Source organism: Colletes gigas, unplaced genomic scaffold, assembly GCF_013123115.1.
Source record: "Colletes gigas isolate AHSC1104 unplaced genomic scaffold, ASM1312311v1 Colletes_gigas_Sc00078, whole genome shotgun sequence".
Lineage (NCBI taxonomy): Eukaryota > Metazoa > Arthropoda > Insecta > Hymenoptera > Colletidae > Colletes > Colletes gigas.
In genome coordinates this window covers 170,683-191,809 of record NW_025106707.1, presented here as the reverse complement: position 1 = coordinate 191,809, position 21,127 = coordinate 170,683, and the positions used below count along the sequence as shown (strand labels likewise).

The window sequence follows — 21,127 nt, the reverse complement described above, 5'->3', positions numbered from 1 at the left end:
AGTGCAAGAAGACCCTAGCCTGCACTAAAGAAATATAACTCATGGGTATTTTTCATACCCGCGGTCACTTAACTCGTCACAAATACTAAGTATACAACTGGTCACCCGTGTTGATTCGGATCTTTCATCCTACAACATGATTGGGGACCAGAGGAACACAAATAGCATGCGACTCACAAATGATGAACTTGTGCCTCTGGGATGACTGCATAATGATGCTGCTGCTGCCCAGTGGAAGTCATCAAAGCCCCCTGCATGGTCCTGCTATAAAGAATAAGAAAGCAATTATAATCTATTGTTAAAATTATAGAGATTTTTAATTAACAAATTTCAAAGTATAAATTTATACTTACGTTGTTCGCTCGTGGTCCACCGCCCGATACCCCCCCGGATACTGCTACTGGTTCCCAGGATCATGTTCAGAAACTGTAAGAAAACTATAAGAAAACAATTAGAATCAATTGTTAAAACTGTAGAGATTTTAAATTAAAAATTTCAAAGTATAAATTTATACTTACATTGTTTGCTCGTGAAGCATCGTCAAATAATCCTCTTCGGTGATGCACTGACTCTAATTCCGGTAACGATGAGTTTAAATTTCAAATTGAAAAAATAATTAATTCGATTGGAAAGTATTAAGTTAGATTACCGCGACCGAAGATTGAAATCGGCGAACAAATGACTCTATTATCGCGATTGAGAAAACAAGGAGAGCCACGATGCTCTTGAAATAATTTTAATTTGCGTAGGAAAACACTGCTTCTATCCTCGCGTTTGCCTAACACCGTGAACGATAACGTGCTCGGGGTCACATTGCCCCGAGAAACAAACTTGTTTGCTACGCACAATCACTGAATCTACCGGGCCGCATTGCGCGCGGCCAACAAATTTCCTGGAAAGAAAAGGACAGGAAACAAGAAACACAACAAGCACACCTGTGCTTAGCCTACTGGTTTTCTCTTTTCATCTTCTTACTAAAGTTCGTCAACAGAAATACTGCTTTACTTAATACTACTGTATAGATTGTTTGCCACGTAAACTTTCAATGCCACGAAGGCGAAATATTCTCAATGAGAATTTCAACGATAAAATATTATCTACGAAAATAATTACGTACAAGTAATTACTCAATTTATAAATATCACCATGTTTCATAGTTAGAGTTGTAAGCATGATTATGTTTACTTTATCGAACGTTAGAATATCCGGTAATTTTTATGAATATTCCGAAATTTGCAACAATTAAAGTTCGTTGGTTATTTATGCTTGAATAGCATATTCCAACTTCGCAGTTGCTACGTTTTTTGAAACTTGTATCGAAATATATATGGAAATTGCAATTACAACAATTCATAAAGAAATATGAACGATCAATTAAATAAATAACAGTCGGAAATATTCAATCGCGATCAGAATACAGTTAAATGTAAATTATTCCAATTTATTGTTCATATCTACCGACGCCATTTTTGTATACTTCGATATGTATCGAAGTAGATAAAAAGTTTGTTAATGATTTTAATATTTTATCTTAACAACGACCGATTAAAAAATTAAGATCATGCTTGCAACGAATAACGTGATTAAGCGATAAAAATGTATAAATATTAATATGGATGTTAATTTTTGTTATAATTGTTTAAACGTTACCAATATTCCCTCCAAAATTTGTCGAGTTGCCTGCCCTCTATCATGGTATCGTTTACGCGCCAATAAAACTTCCCATGGCGTCGAATTTCAATCAGGGACTGCAACAGAAATAGAATACGAATTAAATCATAATTAAACAATAATTGATAACAATGAGGAAATATCAAAAGGTTGGAAATACGTACTTCGTTGGTCGCGAAACGCCAACACGTCTTGTATTTCGAATTCCAATAAGAGACTGTAACAGAAACGAAATAAAGATGCATTAAAGTATATAAACGGTTATTATAATTAAGTAATGATTGAGTCGAAGTCGTATTGCAAGAGATCGTAATTAAAACGCGAGTAGTAATAATGAAACGATCAACAGGTTAGAATTACGCACCTCGGTCGCGAGACGCCGATACGTCTTGACACGTCTTGCTAGGTTAATTTTCGAAGCGCGAATGACGGCCCTTCGGCTGTGCTCGGTAACGCTCGCGAATTGGGCGGCGGAGTGGGGGAAGGGCCGAAGTTTCACGAAGCTTGGATTTCGAACCCGAGGGATGCCTCGGATACAAAACGAATGAACAAAGACTTATTAGAACAACGTAAATGCCTTGACTTTAGAATCATATTGATGGATGGCGATATCATTCTAAAATCAAGATACTTTTACATTATTCAAATTAATTACCAACCATACGATACATCGAGGCCTGATTTCCAAAATTAGGATCTGGAAAACCAAACACAAAAAGTTCTCATTCTAATAAATGGAACTATACAGTTAATGCAAATTATTTACAACTTTAACTCGACAGAAAAACGCGAATAATTCATACTTCTCAACTCACATAATTTGCACACAATTAGAACCTATTTGCCTATCATACTAATTCAGAGAATAGTTGCCCGACCGACCGCCATCATTTCTCAATTTTTAGCCATCTATATCTTGTATTGTTTATGATGCAATTTTAAACAAAATAACATTTCAAACACTATTTACCCGTATTTATTCTTGTCTAACTTCTTTCGTCTTTAGTTTGTTTTTATCTAGAAATCTGGAAATAAAAATGGCGACCGAAAAGGATTTAATAAATGGTATCTATGAATTAAACATTGGTAATTTATAAGCGTCTGTATTGCGAGATGTTTTGTTATTTTGTTCATATAAATTTCTATTACTCATTTGTGTTTGTACACCATTTCGTTCAAATATAAAAACTTCTATTCTATGTCTGAATTATTAATATTTTTGTTGTAAATAATTTAGGAACCAACGAATTCTAGATTACACAGTAATTAGTACCGCTATACAAGTTCTATTATTACACAATTAGCTATATAAAAGAATCTAAATTATATAGTATTTAATAAGGAATATTCAGTACATATTTAAGTTAATAAAATCAACGTAAAATATGAAATAAATATTACAGGAGGAAAAGGATTAAAAACTGAATATTAATACCAACACATATTCATTATTATACTATATATGACACATTTCCCTCAAATTATTAATAAGTAACTTATCGTTTGCCTTAAAACGTTTGAAACATTACAATCAGTCGATTTATCACTGTAGCTGTAAGAGAATCGCTTAAAGTCGACGGAGAATTAGGCAGAATAAAAGCTGCGATGTGTACGCAAGTCATAAAACTATTGGATAATTCGAACAAAGGAAATACAGTAAAGCTTCCAAAGCCGTCTCAAGACATTATGCTTTTAAACGAACTTGTGCGAGAATATTTAGATTGGATGGAGTACAAATATAGCTCCACCGTATTTACATCAGGTATTATAAACTTCCGCTCAACATGCTGCGCAACAGATTACAAAAATGAAAATTAATGGTTGTATTTTAGAATGCAACTTGTCAAAACAACCTCTCAACAAAGCTTTACTCGCACAGAGTCTAGGAGTACAGGAAAGCGACAATAGCAAAGATTTACCTTTGCTCTGTAGCATACTGGAAACCATAAAGAGTTTGAAAAATACATAAATATGTATAATTATATCTACAAATTAAAATTTAAAAAGTATTAATTGAAATTGTAATTTTTTAAACACATATTTTCATTCACACGTGTACAATGTTTTATACAACAAGAATAAAAATAAGTTAAAAGAATTTCATCTTTTTATTTCATGACATCTTACATATTGACATTACATTACGAAAGTACAATATAATGCTGAGATATTGGAGATCTTAAATATAACTGCTGTTGCTGTCTAAAAGTATTGTACCAGATTGCTTAATGATATCATTATCTACTGAATGCTATAATATACATCACTTACTGTAATAAATTTACTTACAGCGTTTAATTGTTGCAATTGAAATACGGGCAATTATACGTAAAGGCCTTAATAACATTTGAAAATTAAATAAAACAAATTAAATGTTCGCGCGTCACTTTGCAAATAATTTTCTTTTTTTTGTTGAATATTTGTATTCGAAAAGTACCGGCTATTAATAATAAGTAATGAGTCAATAATGTCAGTTTCAAATTAACTTTGACAACTGTTAAACTATTATAAATACGGTATAAGATCTACTTTGTTTCATATTGTTTTGGTGCATATAATTTTTAAATAATTCTGGTAGGGAATCTTACATTAAAATGCATTAACAAAAAAAAAAAAAAAACGTTCCTCTCAGAATTAAATCTTTTAAATAACACAGACATTTAGCGATATCATTTGTGCTTCGACTTTTTCTTCTTCTTTGCCTGTTTATTTCTACTCTTTGATTTTTTTGATTTCTTTTTGTGTTTCTCCTCGTCGCTACTCGTGTCCGACGAGTCTGAATAAGAATCGGAATCCGAGCTGCTGTCCCTTTTTACAGATTTCTTTTTCTTATGCTTCTTGTGTTTCTTCTTCTTTTTCTTGTGCGACTCGTCCGAACTGTCCGAATCGGTGCTCGAAGTGTCCGAACTGGTGGACGAATCTTCGCTGCTCGTAGACTTCGATCGTTTCTTGAAAGTTTTTATTTCAACTTCCTTGTCCATATCTGGCTCGTCAATTTTTAGTTTCTTGACAGGTAGCGGCATTATTTTCCCATCCTCGCCGTCAGACTCTGAATCTGAAGCACTATAATCAGGCTCGAAACTAGCTTCGTCGAGCATACTGCGCTTACGATCGGAAACAAGTCTTGGATTCTTCCTTTGCTTCTTCACAGACTCTATAACCGGAGGCTCAGGATTCTCATAATTTATTTTAGTTTCATTAGTCTCTGGCTTTTCTTTCAAAGCAAGACTATCTTTATGCTTTTGCTTCTTCTCCAAGTTCTTCTCCTTATCCTTTTTATGCTTCTTGTCCTTTCGTTTTTTATGTTCTTTAGACTTACTTCTACTTCGATGCTCTTTCTTCCTCTTCTTATCATCTTTCGTCTTTTTATCTCTTCTTCTATCATCCTCGTCGTCTTTACCTTTCATAAGACCTACCTTTGGAATTTCGCTTCTTTTAAACGTGCAGGTTGGCGTTCTCCCTCTTCTTTCTCTATCTCTTTCCTTCTCTCTATCTTTGTCCATTTTATCACCTTTAGAATCATTTCGACCCGATCTAAAGTCACCTCTAGAATCAATTCTTGGATCTCGTTCGGACCTCATATCATGACGTTCGCTTCGAAAATCGTTTCTGTCCTTCGAACGATCGCCTCGATCTTTATTATCCCGTTTTCGATCATCGAGGAACACCTTGCGTTCGTTTCCTGACAATGACAATGACGAATCAACGCGTCTATCTAAAAGTGGAGAAATTCTCTTGTCTCTGCCACTTCTAGGAGATCGACTTCTAGACTGAGTTTCACTTTTCGTCTCCCGTCTATCCAGGAAACTTTTAATAGGGCTGATTTTCCTTTCTTTGTTTTCTTCCACTTTTTCACCCAGCCTTTCCTTAGCAGAAAGCCTTGTAGGCGAGTAAGTCTCAGGGACTGGTTTAAACTTCGTCCTGTCCAATTTAGCTTTCTTCACCGGTTCTGTAATTTCTACATTTCTTTCATTCCGTCCAACGTTTATGGTGACGTTCACGCTCTTCCTTGGCTCTCTGTTAGGTTCGATTTCAAGTACTTTCGGCTCTGGATTCTGATACAATACTTTTCTACTCTCACTAATCTTTTTAATCTCGATGGGTCTAATGGCGTTAATAGCTTTCTGGAAAATTGCGTTTTCGGCTCGTTTTAACACCTCCGACGTAACTACTTTTGTCGACTTGGGTTCATCCAGTTGTATTTTTTCTATGGGCGATTCGCACACTTCGTCTGACTTTTCTATGGTATCGTCTCTTTCCCATTTAGACAGTTCCGGCATGGGAGCTAAAAACTCATCCTTTTTGGGCGACTTTTCCACCAATAGAGTATTTTTATCTTCCGTTTCGTTCTCTGACAGCAAAGAATACTTCTCTGTGATCACAGTATTTATTTCTGCATCGTCCAGTCCGCTGTAAAGGCTATCAATGGGTTTTATTTCTGATTTTAACTCTGGGATTGGTTTGAAATTAGGGTTAGGAGGATTCGTTCCAAATTCTGTGTGATCGATTCTTTCTGGACTGGTCTCGTTAAATTCTGGAGGCTCCGGATTTATAGCTAGAGATTTATCTTCAAATTCTTCTTTGATCGACTCTTCCATAATAACATCCGTAGGAAGGCAATCTATTCTATTATCAATATTTTCATCCTCGCTGCCAGGTTTCACGACATCGGTTTTCGTGGGTGACATAACCTCTTGTTTATTCTCTACCATCAAGTCTTCGTGCTCAGCAGATTTAATAGGCTCGTCTTTCGTGATCTCTTTCTGGCCCGATTTCTTGTCCTTCTTCTTCTTCTTCTTCTTCTCCTTCTCATCGTCCTTCTTCTTTTTCTTGTCTTTGAGTTTCTTCTCCTTTTTCTTTTCCTCGCTCTTCTCTTCGTGATCCTTTTCCTTTTTCTTTATGCGTTCCGGTGATATATCTTTTGCATCTGTCCTACCTTTCTGCGTGTAAGGAGTTGGACTTTTCCTGGTCTTTTTCCTTTCCACGGAGCGTCTTTCGTAACGCTCGTGTCGGTCCCTGTCTTTCTCAGCGTCATAATCCCTTTCACGTCTGTCCTTCTCGCGTGTACGACTCTTATCATCCTGCCTGTGACGGTCCCTTTCATCCCTGTAACTGAAATAACATAGCAGTTTTTGACATTTTTAAACAACAAAATTATATCAATCTAACTCGATAATGTAAAATTATATTTCTATGACATTGAGATATGAAAAAATGTTCGAAAATCGTGTAGCGTTCTGAAATCAATAAATATAAGAGTTTGCAAACGCTTAAAGCGTGTATTACTACGTGAGTCATTGATGAACTTACTAAGTGTAAATGAAATGGTAAAACACGCTTCTTTTCATTTTGTCGAGACTAGTTGAATATTTTGACTTTTTACAGGATTTTAAGACATTCTGTATTAAGTATTACACATAACATCGACGTATAAAATGTTATTTAAGAAAGATACCCACCGATCTTTGTCATAATCTTTTTTCTCGAGATGTCTGTCGTCGTCTCTACGATCACGAGTATTATGCCTGTCATCTCGCTCTTTTTCTTTTTCCCTTCTGTCGCGTTCATCCTTTTCTCGCGGTCTGTCATCATGATCTCTGGATAACGCTGGTCTCTCACGATCTTCGCGATCTCTGTTTAAAACTCTTCGATCTCGTTCGTCTCTTTCGCGCAAACGATCGTCGCGTTCACGCCCTCTGCAAAAAAATAATTCTTTTTATTACTTTTTGCCCAACCAGTGTCCACGTAATGCTTATATCAGGGAAAAATTTTAATGGGGGATTCTAGAGGCCAAAATAAAACGAAAATGAAGAATATCAATTTATTAATAGAGGCTTTGTTAAAAAGTTATTAACATTTAAAGTTCCGCTCGTACTGAATTTTTTTCTCGAAAATGCGCAACATTTCGGGGATATGTCTATTCACCAAAAATCATTGTAATTGACCCCCGCAACTAAAAATAATTTTTTTAGAAGGATTGTAAAATTTTTAATTTCGCTAAAAAATTTGTCCATGTTCCTGAATTTTTTTCTCGAAAATGCGCAGGATTTCGGGGGTACGTCTATTCACCAAAAATCATTGTAATTAACCCCCTCAATCGAATATAATTTTTTCAGAACGATTTGAAATTTTTTTTCGTTGAATTTAGTCCCCCTAATTAGATTTTCGGTAATGAATTTTTTTCTCGAAAGTGCGTAGGATTTCGGGGTTGTGTGTAATGACCAAAAATCATTGTAATTGACCCCCGCAACCGAAGATAATTTTTCCAAAACGATTTGAAATTTTTTTCGTTAAATTTAGTCTCCCTAATTAGATTTTTGGTAAGGAATTTTTTTCTCGAAAATGCGCAAGATTTCGGGGATATTTCTATTCACCAAAAATTATTGTAATTGACCCCCGCAACCGAAAATAATTTTTCCAAAACAATTTGAAATTTTTTTTTTCCGTCGAAAAATTTGCCCACTTTCTGAATTTTTTTCTCGAAAATGGTTAGGAATTCGAGGGTATGTCTATTCACCAAAAATGATTGTAATTGACCCCCGCAACCGATAATAATTTTTCCAAAACAATTTGAAATTTTTTTTTCCCGTCGAAAAATTTTACATGTTCTCGAATTTTTTCCCCAATACCTAAGCATAAAACATACTCTTGACAAATACCAGTTATACAAATCTAGCGTCTTCGAGATTTTCAAGAATGGTTTGAAACTTTTTAATGCGCCGAAAAATTTAGGCACCTACCCCCCTGTCAATTTCTCTTAGAAATTCGTTTCTGATTTTTAATAATTTTGTTTGACGCTCTACGGAAAACTTGTTTAATACATTTTTGTAGGTATCCATAAACTCTACTTCCTCCCAAAATTTCAATTTAATATATTCACTATTGTAAGAGATACGACCATTTGAAAACTGGACCATTTTTATGGGTGTTTTCCACACTTTACGTGGTTAAGGAGTAACTTTTCGAATATTCTTGAAATGTATACGTATTCTGCACCAAAATACGCGTTGTTTGCATTTTTTAACTTTAAAATCCTCCAATCCGTTCAGAAGTTATGATGTTTTAAAGATTCGCATGAAATTTCAGTGGAATCAGGCATATATGGTCAGACATTTGGTAATGAATTTTTTTTCTCAAAAGTGGATAGGATTTCGTGGGTATGTCTATTGACCAAAAATGATTGTAATTAACCCCCCTAGCTACAAATAATTTTTTCAGAATGATTTGAAATTTCTTAATTTTGTCGAGAAATTTCACACCTTCTCGAATTTTTTTCTCATAAGTGCGTAGAATTTCGGGGGTATGCGTAATGACCAAAAATGATTATAATTGACCCCCGCAACCGAAAATAATTTTTCCAAAACAATTCGAAAGTTTTCAATTTTGTCAAAAAATTTGCCCACTTTCTGAATTTTTTTCTCGAAAATGCGCAACATTTCGGGGATATGTCTATTCACCAAAAATGACTATAATTGTCCCCCGCATCCGAAAATAATTTTTCCAAAACAATTCGAAAGTTTTCAATTTAATTGTTAATAACTTTTTAACGAAGCCTCCATCAACAAATTGGTATTCTTGATTTTCGTCTTATTTTGGCCTCTGGAATCCCCTATTAAGGGTCGAGATTTTACATGGATCTATTGAATATTATTTAAAATTAATAACCATATAACTTTATTAATTCATTAATTTCTTAATATTGTTTGAAAATTAGATTTAAAAATGATTATAGTATGTGATTCAATTACCTGTCATCTCTTATAGATAGTCTGTCTCGTTCTTCGACATCATGATCCTTCAGGGAATGTTCACGATCTTCCTGTTCCCTTAATACGCGTCGATCACGATCATCGCGCAGAGATCTATCAGAATGTTCAACGCCCGGTGGTGAAAGATCGTAGTAACCCTCTGTACCAGGGGGGGCAACGTCGTCAAATCTTTTTTTGTGGGGCACGTCTCGTAAAGGACTGCCAAAACGTTGCGTGGATGGTCCAGGATACCTGTTGACAAAAAATTCATAAAATAACGTTAATATATTTGTTTAGTCACTATATAAAGCATTATGTAAGTTTTACACTATAAAAATGAATGCCATGTAAACTTGTTAATTTATAGATCATTAAAATTTAAAATAAAACTAAAAAGTTGTTATACATTTAATTTGTTCCCTATAAATCTACATTAAATGTATTTATTACTTTGTAGATTTGTGTACTTTTAAATAAAAATACTCGTAAAAATATATTATTCATGTTTGATTACATGTAAATTGTGTTTGATTCTGAATACAAAGTGTTACAATTATTTTTAAATTAAACGTCGTTGTGAAATAAAATTTAAGCTAACTATTCTGTCTATTTCTTTTCTTATCAAGTAACTGCCATGGAAAAATTGAGACCTCTGTGTGAAAATTATACTAAAGCTGAAAAGATGAATAAATAAAATTACTCAGTAGCAACAGATTAAAGTTACTGTCTATTATATATCATTAAAAACGAAAAATAAATAAATCAACATTTATAACTTCAATTACATTTTGAATACAATGAAAAATATAGAATTATACCGATTGTATTCGTCCAAACATTAATATTACATAAATTTACTCACCAAAAATGCTACCAAACCATATAAATACTAGCAAATCAGTAAATATAGTATACAATATATATCTAAATTTTGATTTTGGGCAGGAAACGTACTCTGTAACACTTTTTACTTCAAGCACTGAAAATAGACAAAAGGAAATGTATTTTTTTATGTTACAAATGTTGATTTGGCCCTGAATTCACCTGATTCAGAAACCATGCAGATCTGTCAATCAGCTGGGTAGCTTCCACAATCTCCAAAAGCAGGTCCTTTCCCATATACACTTTTTCCTTGCTTCTCTCTTCTTCTTTCACTTTTTTTTTTTTTGGTTATTTGTATATTTCATAACGTAAATATCATCATGTACATACAAATAATATCTTATATGCATGCAAATGGTAAAATTATTCATTCAACAACATAGAAATGAAACGAATTAAAAAAAAAGAATGTGAACAAAGGTATTCGTGTTATTTTCATAAAAGTATTTCCTTATGTCGCGTATACAAAATTACATTCTTTGCAAATTTATACAATAATGATATTAAAGGGAAACGTAACATTTAGAAATACAGTATTAAAAATACTTATCCCGCTATAAACAAGTATAAAACTCAGCGTTTACATAGGTATCAAAACGTATAAACGTAATTTAATTTCTGGATATTGTCAACCTATTTTGGTGAAAGCAACAATTTACCTCGAAGCACAGCGATTCGAGATGATTATGTTTAACACATATGACGGACTAGTTTCATATGAACTTTATATAATTCTTTTAATGAAAATCTAAATGTTAATATCACAGTAAAAATTAATAAATATGCTAATAAATTCTTTTTTTAATTTGATAGAATTTTGTAAATATATCACAGCTTCCTAAACAATGCGAGACATAATTGTCTATTCGCATTTGTCCCATTACTATTAACGCAACATAACTTAATCGTTTCTTTGGCTAGTTTTAAAAAATTGTTTCAAATTTTTCTAATTTAATGGCGTACTTACATAAGCTGATTATATTTAGTGTAACATCATTTGCACATCATTTTTAATTATCGATACTTTCAACGATACTACCACATGAATTTATATCAATGAGTTATAAACATCTAATGAGATTTATAATTATTTCAATTATCTGCTCAGTTATGTAAGTAAGGATTGATAAATTATTACGGATAATACAATGTTTAATTTAATTCTAAGTTGTATCAGTTTTCTAAATCATGATGATGCAAATTAATACATTTATCATAAGATAATTTGACAACAGTTGCAGAATTTATATCGAAGAACATAAAACTAGAAAGGATCGTTAAAGACAAGATCATTTCATCAAATCAGATTACAAGATCATGTTGTAATTTACTGAATCGATTACAAATATGTGTAAATTATGTATTTAGGTTATAAACAAACGTAAACATCTTATTTAGTTTTCATAGACGTTGGATCCTTTCGATTAAATGTTTTCCAATTTACATGTAAAACCTGAGTTATTATGTTATTTAAAAAAGCACATATCATTTTAAAATGTATATCACCAGCCTTTTCATTGTTAATTGTAATTCCTCCGATACGCTAACTCATTAATTCTGTTTTGTAGTATATATCTGTAATTAATAGGTATCGTAATGTATGAAATAAAATTTCTCCTAGAGGTGCTTATAGTATTGACACAATAATATCTGATAAAAATATTTTAAACATTTCCATCAAAGCGGAATAAACTGCCAATATAGACATCTAAAATATTAAGTACATTAAAGTGGAAATGGACTTCAACAATTCAGAAACAAAACTGGACCTATTCGTAAAAAATAAATGCAACTCTATTTATAATTTACACGTAATAGAATCTGAGTCACTTGAATTTCGATTATCAAAAATTTCTTTACAATTCTTTATAAAAAAATATTATTGATTTTCAAGAGAACTTAAAGAAACACATTTAACAGATAAAATGATTTTATATAAAATTTCAACTAAAATCGAAGTCTATTATCAACGATGAGAATCGTTGTACTAAAGTTTGTGTAAATTATGAATAGAGTGGTAAATTTATGAGAATCATCCAGAGAAATGAAATATTATTTTCAAAAATTATCTAAGTACTTTTATGAAATTTGTTCATAATATACACAGTATTTTTTAATAAAAATACAGAAAAAAATACAACAGAAAATACACATACTGTATGTATAAAAAGAGGCACACGCACCCGGTCACACACTCCTTGTATTAACTTGCATTGAGTATGTACGTCAAGTCGATAAATAATTAAAAAAGTATTAACGTGCGTTTTCTTTTATTGTCATATTTCCAGTGAGATCTTCGTTCAAGTTTAATGAGTGATTTATGCACATTTAATACAATTACAAAGAAACAAGTCAGCAATGATTTTATAAATCCATGAGCCGGATTGTAAACAAAATAACGACTGCTTTGAAAATTAATAACGTATCTATAAAACAGTCGTTATATTATTTACAATCAAATAAATTGATTTCGAAATTAATGATTATATCCTAATTACTTCATCGCAATCGTAATCAGTTTGTCATAACAAACTCCTTGATACCAAAAATACTTAGCAATAAAACATAATAATATATTATTACTAGATAATCAAACAATTTATCGAAATGCAGATGCATGAAATTAAAATGGTTCCCAGTCATGTACGGAAAATTAAAGAAAAACTTTACATCCTAATATTATCTTCGTATCAATCTATAATAGAAAATCTCACAGCACACTATTATTAACATATCACTTTACGACGGCAAAAGATTTAACTTTCTTTAAATAGTTGCATAAATGTTATATTCTTCCTTTGTAATAAAACAAATTTAACACATTTCTTTCAATGGCCATTTTCTTTTAAATAATAACATATTCCATATTACACGATATATTTTATTGCAATTTTATGATATATTAAAATTAAAAAAAAAAAAAAGAAGAAATTACTTACATTTTCGTTTGAAGCTGCAATGTGCTAACTTGGTAATTTATACAACTATTTCTGTGCGTGCATGTGTAAGTAGTGTAAATATATATGTATACATATGTTCATATATATACATATATGTATATGTTATCTAAGAAACGTATTTGCATACACATTTTCTTTAAACACCATAAATCTTCTCATTTCGCTTTCATTTACATTCATCATTACTCCGGAGCGGTCTTAACCGGGACAGCGGCATAAGATACGGTAGACTGTCTGCTTAGCGTGTACATGAATTAAAGTACTATTGAGGCGGAAATACCTGTTGTAGGAATCATAATAGTCTTTCCTGTCCGTAGGCGGAGGTCCCAATGACATAAGCGGCGGTGGGTGACCTCCAGTGACTAGATGTGGCAGCAAAGGTGGTATGTTATGTTGAGTTGGTTGGTTCCTTATCGGATACCTCGGTATTGGCCTCTCTCTAGGAGGTAAATCACGCTCTCGATCTCTGAATTGATAATCATGCGCTGGCGAATCATTGTAATAACTATTATATCCTTCCCTAGGCTCGCGCGATCTTGGTCGTTCTCTATCACGATCCCTCTCTCTTTGGAATCTGAAAATATCATTTATTATTATATAGAGACTTGGTTAACTTCAATTTAAGTAAACTAATAAAAACAATCATTTCATGTATACGTACCTTAGAGGTGATCTAGCTGGTGATCGATATCTAGAAAGTATTTCTCTATCACGATCACGATCACGGTCACGATCACGATCACGATCACGGTCACGGTCACGATCACGTTCACGTTCACGATCCCGTTCTCGCTCTCGTTCTCGCTCTCGTTCTCGTTCACGATCACGATCACGATCACGATCACGATCACGATCACGGTCACGATCACGATCGCGATCACGGTCACGATCTCGTTCCCGATCTCTGTCTCTGTCTCTATCTCGTGACAAAGATAATCTGGGAGATTGACTACGTGAATACGATCTAGATCTGTAAATGATTACACATTTGAAACATTAATTCCAAATATTAGAAATAATTTAATTTACCTGCTAATTGAGAAACTTCCGCTTCTCGATCTCCGTTTCGGAGTGCGGCTTCGCACTCTAAGAGGTAGTGGTGATCTCGAGGACCTTCTCTTCGAAGGAGGGCTTCTAGATCGACTTAAACGAGCCGGAAATGGTGATCTACGGCCAAACGAACGTGATCTAGACCTGCTATAACTACGAGATCTCGATCGTGTTCTACTTCTTCTTCTGTGTTTTCCAAGTCGCCTATCGCGTTCGTCTTTTTCTCTGAGCATTCGTTCAAAAGCTTCTAATGGATCATCAATTATACTAAAAAATAATAACAATATCAGTAAATTTATTTAACTACTTATGATGACGTTATCAATACCATTTTACTAAAACACAGAAACGTACCCAGGTGGATTGCCATTATGAATATTTCTACTCAATCCAGGTGGCGGTGGTTGTAATCCTCTATAACTAACTGAAAATATACATTGGATAATGTAATTTACATGTTTCGAATAGGTTTGTTTGTGTGTTACTTACGATGATGCAATCCCCTGATTGGACGTGGCGGACCATTGTAATTCCGAGGCGGTTGCGATGGTCTGTATCCTTGTTGCTGATAAGGAGGTCTTTCATATCTTGGAGGTCCATAGTGAGATCCTTGTTGATGAGGATATATTGGTATTCTATGACTCATGTATGGATCTGGTAATAAAGGCGGATTATGTGGTTGTACGTTAGGTGGGGGCTGATTATAGCTTGGCTGTGGGATACGATCTTCTCCTGGTGGGAAAGGTAAAAGAGGTGGCTGGTTGCCAGAAGAAGGCACATGTAAGTGTGGTTCATCAACCTAAAAATTATGAAAATTGGTATTTACCAATTAAATCTCACTCGTTCTAGGAACATTCTTTAAAAACTCTATAAAGCATTTTTATTTTATGGGTGAAAGTTCAACGGAGAGAAATTATGATTAGTTAAACTTTTCTATAGATAAACTTGTGTTTTAAAGAGAATATAGTTTTCATTTATAATTACAGTGTGTGTGGGTGTAAAATTCATCCGTAATACCATTCGAATAACAATAAAATATCGTACCAGTTGAGAGTTGAAAACAAATGCAGTGAAATATGTTTTACTTATATTTTCTGTCATATTATTATAAGATATTTCACACTTACTGTCGGAGTGCCTGGACGATCTTCAGTTGATCTACGTATGGCGCTATCATAATGCATACTGGATGGATAATGTCCATCATCGGGTGGCAGTCCTTGATAATTCTTTGTCGGAGGTGGGTTCATTAAATGTGGCAATGGCGTTCCCTGAGAACTGTAGTCGCTGTGCTGAGAGTGTCTAGGGGACAAGGACCGTCTTCTACTTACTGGTCGTAAATTTTCCATTCTACGACCACGCTCACCACTTCTAAAGAATGATATAATTAAAATTAAATAATACGATACAGATCGATGCCAAAATCATAATCATAATCATAAATTCCTATTTCTTGTTTTACCAAGCATGTTTTACGTAATGTAAATATTGTTATAAATTTAATAACTCGATAAAACTACCATACTTTGATGTTCTGGGTAGAAAATTATTACCTGTCACGATGACCATCTCTGCTAAAGCTTCGTCTGCGTTCTCTCGGTTGTCTTTCTCCCAAATATTCATTATCACGATCTTTCTTTTCACGACACGGAGGATCACTTCTTTCTCTGTCCCTTTCCGGTGAGCTGCCAATAGCAGGTATTGGAAGTAACGGCTCTGTTCCTGGAGGCGGTGGTACCTCTGTTTCTTCGTCAGTAGTCAACTTTGTCACGGAATCACTTTGCAAATCAGATTCTGATGTTGATTCAGGAAGAGCTATTAAAAATAAATAATACGTCGTATAATGATCCGAACGTTCCGTTTCATATTGTCGAACATCGGAACATTTTTAAATTTTACACCCATCGTTGCCGTAAACTATCTCTGATTTGAGGTTAAGTGTAGACAATATCAGCTGATTTAATAAACTTGAACGTAGCTTACGAACTATATTATATCGTAAGTTTCTACAATAATTAAACTTGTCAAAATTCTGCAAAATAATCGTGATGTATATTGTTATGACAAGGAAAACATTGAAACCGAATTTGTCGTATATGTTCCTTAATGGCGTCGCTATTCGGCGACTTGAAACAAAAAATAATTTTTTGACAAAAATTCACGTTATAAAAATAATTCCTCCTTTTTTCATACGTCTCTTTATACGCAAATCAAAATCGATTTTTTAATTTACTATTTATTTATATGGAACCACCAATTAATTATTTAACAAGTATAACAGCTGCTTGTTTTTAACATTTTTACATCTGTTAAATACTGTCAAGTACTATTTTATTATTTTTTCAATTTTTAAATATAAATTTGCATAATTAACATTCCGCATAAATAAAATTTAAGTACTATCCCAAAAGTTAGTTTTCTTGAATTATTCCTACTAGTACAATTCAATTCATGTTTTATATTTGATTTGAAATAGTCAAATTAAGTATTCTTATATTATTATTTACACTTTTCAATCTTTAGCTTTCTAATATACAGTTTTAGTAATAACTAATAACAAATAAGAAGAGACATTTGAAATTATTAGTTAAGAAGTGTCAATAAAATAAAAAAAACTCATTTTATTATACATAATACGTAATAGTTTAATAATACAAGTATTATAAAGAAATTTGGCGTACTTTGGATTTTACAGCAGAAATCATTCCGATTGTATACTTGAAAAAAGCTTTCCCTCGTGTAGAAAGATATGAAAATATAAGAAAAATATTATATAAACAAAGATATGTACTTACTTGTTGCTTGTGGTTGTATATTACTGGCTGAAAATTGTTGCGAAGCAGATTCAATATTTGCTGATTGCGATTCTGCACATTCTTGAGAGGGTGTATCTGTGGCACTCGCTGTTTGGACAGTTTTAATTTGATTCGAAGCTTGTTCAGCTTTTTGTTGTTCCGTTTGCATCACAGGCTGTCTGTTCGTTTGCATAGGCTGTCTATACGTCTGCCTTTTGGCATACCCAGTCTCGTTCTTAAAGTTCATTACAGCATTTCGCAGAAAACGGTTCGGTATTAGCGTTTCTGGCGAAACATCTTTCTCGTTACAGTCTGGACATTCGTGCTCTTCAGATTCTAATAAGAATGTACGGATACCTATCGCACAGTATGTAAAAGTAATAAAAATGTATTGAAGGACTACATTAAATGATAATAATAAAAAATATACAAAATAACAAAAATTACATTCATCGCAAAATGAATTTCCACAACATGGTATCATTACTGCATCGGTTAAAAGATCTTTGCAAATGTTGCATAATAGGTCCTCCGGAATTTCTGGCTTTTCCACAGCGGGTTCTGGATCTTGCGAGAATGGAGGTCGTTCTTTTTTCCCCTCTTTGTAAGCTTGACTAAAGATACAACAAATACTGATATTAATATCAAACTTAAATACAGTTTATCGCAGCTAGAAATACTATGATGAATATTGACAATTTAAACCTGATTTTACTTGTTACTTTTTGTATTAAAACTTACTGATCAATGGCTGGAACTGCGTATTGACCTGTAGGCGTCATCATAGCACCAGGAACTCGTGGTCCTTCTACCGGTACCATAAAACTCCTAGGAATACCTGTGCTTTTCTTAATTTCTATAGGTTCTTGGTTTATTCCAAGCGGACAATTTTTTATCCAATGACCAGGCTGATGACATTTGTAGCAACGATAATTTGCAGGTACGTCACCAGTTTGATTCGCTCCACGTATCTTCATGTAACTATCGAAGATATTTATTATTTATTAAACTTTAGTACAAAATAAAACGTTGACAATATAAACTACGAAACAAATTCAGCTTGTAAATTTATGTACTTTGATGGGTCATAGTCTTGTGTCGACTGAGTCATCATCGCTCGAATTTTATCTTCTTCAGAGCCATCGAGCCTAGTAAGATCTACAGCTCGACCAAGACTGGCTTCGTCTTTTAAGTTACTGAACGAAGGAGTTTCATTTCTATCCCACGATCGTTTCTGTTGCACCGTTAATGGAACTCTAGCAACAATAAGGCTAGTATTCTTTGCAATCAACGCATTATCATCTGTGTAATCTGAAAAAAGTAATTTTAATATTACGCATTTGCTTACTAGCATATAAGATGTATTTCAGTTGTTATAATTTTGAAGAATGTTTGATATTTGCCTTCTTTAGTTTGCGCATTTGTTATTTGCAAGTCAAAATCCGTATTCTTTCCTATACGCTTTTGATGGAAAATAGCCTTTTTCAAATCTGCTACGGAAATATGTAATCCATCGAAGGACACAGTGTCATAATCCAAAGTGGATTTAAATTTATAATGTACCGACATCTTCGTTATTTATATATCCTGTAAATAGACAACAAAAAACAATACTTTACAAAATGTGTAATTATCGACGAAAGAAATTTAAAGGGTGAGGTTTATTTAGAGAGTCAAAAAAGTCAATTTTTCGTTTTATATTTTGTGAGTATAAGTGTTAAAGATTTCATATTCTTCCAATACTTAATTTTTGAGATGTTAACTATTGTTCTAATAAGAAAATTGTCTGCCTGCTACAATGTTCTGATAAAGACATAGAGATAATGTTACAAAAATGGAAAGTGTGATTAAGATTACAGATATCTATATGTCCTCTACGAATATTTCACAAAATTGCTCGCTATATCTTACCAGTACCAAAACTTTGTACGAATGAAGCAAAATCTGATAGAACACTGAAAGAGTTTACTCAAAAGCTGCAAAAATTGTATAAAAACTTTGACCAATGAGTGAAGGATCTATTAAGACAAGGTTTTATAGAGCAATACCAAGATTTCTTCATTGTATTGATAATAAAATTTTAACTCATATTCTGTGGACTTCATTCACTGTTCAGTGACCCACATGTGGATCAAGATGAATTTAATTCAGGAGTTTCATGACACGCATATGGGTCAGGCTAAACTTGATATAACAGACTTACTATTTCTTGATGCCCATTCCTATTGATAGGGACAGTGAACGTGTTAATTAAAATAAAATAATACCTAAGAGCTTAAACAACTTATGTTATCATATAAACTTTGGTAATTTGTGAAAATAGAACAAAATAATATGAATAAATAACGTAAGTAACGTAGCGTAAACAAAATAATTAAGAATGTATTTCTTAATAATAAAAATCAAAGCAGATTTCTTAGTATTTAAAATTCTTTAACAATTTTAATATTTATTTTGAAACAACCATTATGACCGTAACAAGGAAGCTTTATGGAATATATAAGCTTCTTTCTTACTGGAAAACATCAGAAAATTAGACTGGTTATTTAAATTACATGTATCGTTTGAAACAATATGAAATATAATACATACAAGTAGACAATTTTCTACAAAAATCTATTGATAGAATTTTGGTCGTACATCAATCATTATGAACATTTTTATGCTGAAAAAAATTGAAAAATCCATATACAGGTCACACGATAATTGAAAAGTTGACATATTGATATCCATTCGTTTATTAATTCGTAACGATGAACACTTCTGCTCTTTTCATCGTAACAAAAAGTTTAAATAAAAGACTAATATTATATTTTGATAACATTCGTGTACATTTACATGTTCGTACACATGCAAGTTTCTGGATGATCGGAAACTTATTTGTATTGTTACATAAAATTAGTAAAATTTGTATTATTACTAAATATTGTGCTGCTGATTCTAATCTTATTGGTTATACTGTATATGATAGTATGAAAATACAATACACATAATGAATAATGTGAAAATAATATAGAAATAGGTTATTTTTCAATAAAATTTTGAATATCCATACCACTAATATAATTGTATTGCTGCATTGATGTTCATAATTATGAAATAAAAATATTTATAAGTATAAAACTAGAAATTTTACAGAAATAAAAACTGCAAGAAATGTAAACATAAAAAAGTACAAAAATATTTTTAAAAAAAATAAATTAACAACTTTGATCATATATATACATTATATAATGTTCCAATAAATCTTTTGTATTTTTAATAAAGAAAGAAGAGAATTATGTTGTTTTAAAATAGGAGATTCAGAATTAACGTACACACACACTACGTATATACGAATATATATATGTACATATACACATGTATATATAGAATTTCTAAATTTTTCATACGAAATATTTTTTAAAACGATATTAATATTTATGCGAAAAATACTCTGATATTTTACAAAGGATACGGGATATAAATTAGAGTTAGTATCGATACAAAAGTACAGAATATTACGCATTTAGAAATGTTGAAAAGTAGACCTCTTTTGTCATCATAGGTTAGTAAAAGTAGACACACAATAAGACGCTCAACATCAGCTAATTAAAATTACGTTAATAATATTGAGAAGGTTATAAATGAACGTTGATTAACAAATACATATCGGAATAAAAATGAAGCTATTACCTATTAACTACAAGTACTCACTCCAAAATGAGTAAATTCAAATAATGCAAGCGTTAAACGTATTTTCATGGAGAACGCACAAGCATGATTCCCGACTTCTGACATGTTGCTAGGTACGATAAATTTAATGCCTTTGTAATATCGTTTGTAAATCTCGAAATCATCAGATATCTAACCTGTACACATACGAATGTATCGATTCTGATAAAAGTGAGACATTACGAACAAAACACTACAATCGTAAAACTGAAAAACACCAAGTGACTATATAATTCAGTCGGATATAGTGGAGATGAAACAAACTGATTTTATAGATGGCACAATCAATAGCACATGTTATTTCCAT

At 32.6% G+C, this 21,127-nt stretch overlaps 2 protein-coding genes across 5 annotated transcripts; one reads left to right on the top strand and one right to left on the bottom strand.

Moving 5' to 3' along the window:
* The first annotated feature begins 2,595 nt into the window (after positions 1-2,595).
* LOC122403843 (centrosomal protein 20) lies at positions 2,596-3,678 on the top strand. Its single transcript, XM_043407604.1, has 3 exons — positions 2,596-2,736; positions 3,224-3,433; positions 3,504-3,678. The coding sequence occupies exons 1-3, from the start codon at positions 2,709-2,711 to the stop codon at positions 3,638-3,640; spliced, it is 375 nt and encodes a 124-aa protein (XP_043263539.1). The 5' UTR covers positions 2,596-2,708; the 3' UTR covers positions 3,641-3,678.
* A 161-nt stretch (positions 3,679-3,839) lies between these two features.
* Positions 3,840-21,065, bottom strand: LOC122403842 (E3 ubiquitin-protein ligase RBBP6). 4 transcript variants are annotated; one of them, XM_043407600.1, is made up of 16 exons: positions 20,782-21,065; positions 18,510-18,693; positions 18,183-18,417; positions 17,848-18,087; positions 17,554-17,720; positions 17,107-17,463; positions 15,865-16,126; positions 15,439-15,682; positions 14,801-15,110; positions 14,666-14,735; positions 14,291-14,578; positions 13,923-14,231; positions 13,542-13,835; positions 9,420-9,671; positions 7,131-7,367; positions 3,840-6,783 (listed from the first exon to the last, which is right to left on the bottom strand). In XM_043407600.1, exons 2-16 carry the CDS (start codon positions 18,673-18,675, stop codon positions 4,341-4,343), a joined length of 5,874 nt encoding a protein of 1,957 aa, XP_043263535.1. In that variant the 5' UTR covers positions 18,676-18,693; positions 20,782-21,065; the 3' UTR covers positions 3,840-4,340. The 4 variants fall into 4 exon arrangements, with proteins under 4 accessions (XP_043263535.1, XP_043263538.1, XP_043263536.1 ...); XM_043407603.1 differs by having other exon boundaries at positions 3,840-6,777; XM_043407601.1 differs by having other exon boundaries at positions 20,803-21,065.
* Positions 21,066-21,127: the final 62 nt, after the last annotated feature.

Coding starts and splice junctions, on each gene's coding strand:
- LOC122403843 (XM_043407604.1), top strand. CDS start 2,709: ATGGCGACCGAAAAGGATTTAATAAATG. Junction 2,737..3,223: donor CGAAAAGGATTTAATAAATG/GTATCTATGAAT, acceptor TTATCACTGTAG/CTGTAAGAGAATCGCTTAAA. Junction 3,434..3,503: donor CTCCACCGTATTTACATCAG/GTATTATAAACT, acceptor GTTGTATTTTAG/AATGCAACTTGTCAAAACAA.
- LOC122403842 (XM_043407600.1), bottom strand. CDS start 18,675: ATGTCGGTACATTATAAATTTAAATCCACTTTGGATTATGACACTGTG. Junction 16,127..17,106: donor TATACAACCACAAGCAACAA/GTAAGTACATAT, acceptor TATTTTTAATAG/CTCTTCCTGAATCAACATCA. Junction 6,784..7,130: donor AAAGATTATGACAAAGATCG/GTGGGTATCTTT, acceptor ATGTTATTTCAG/TTACAGGGATGAAAGGGACC.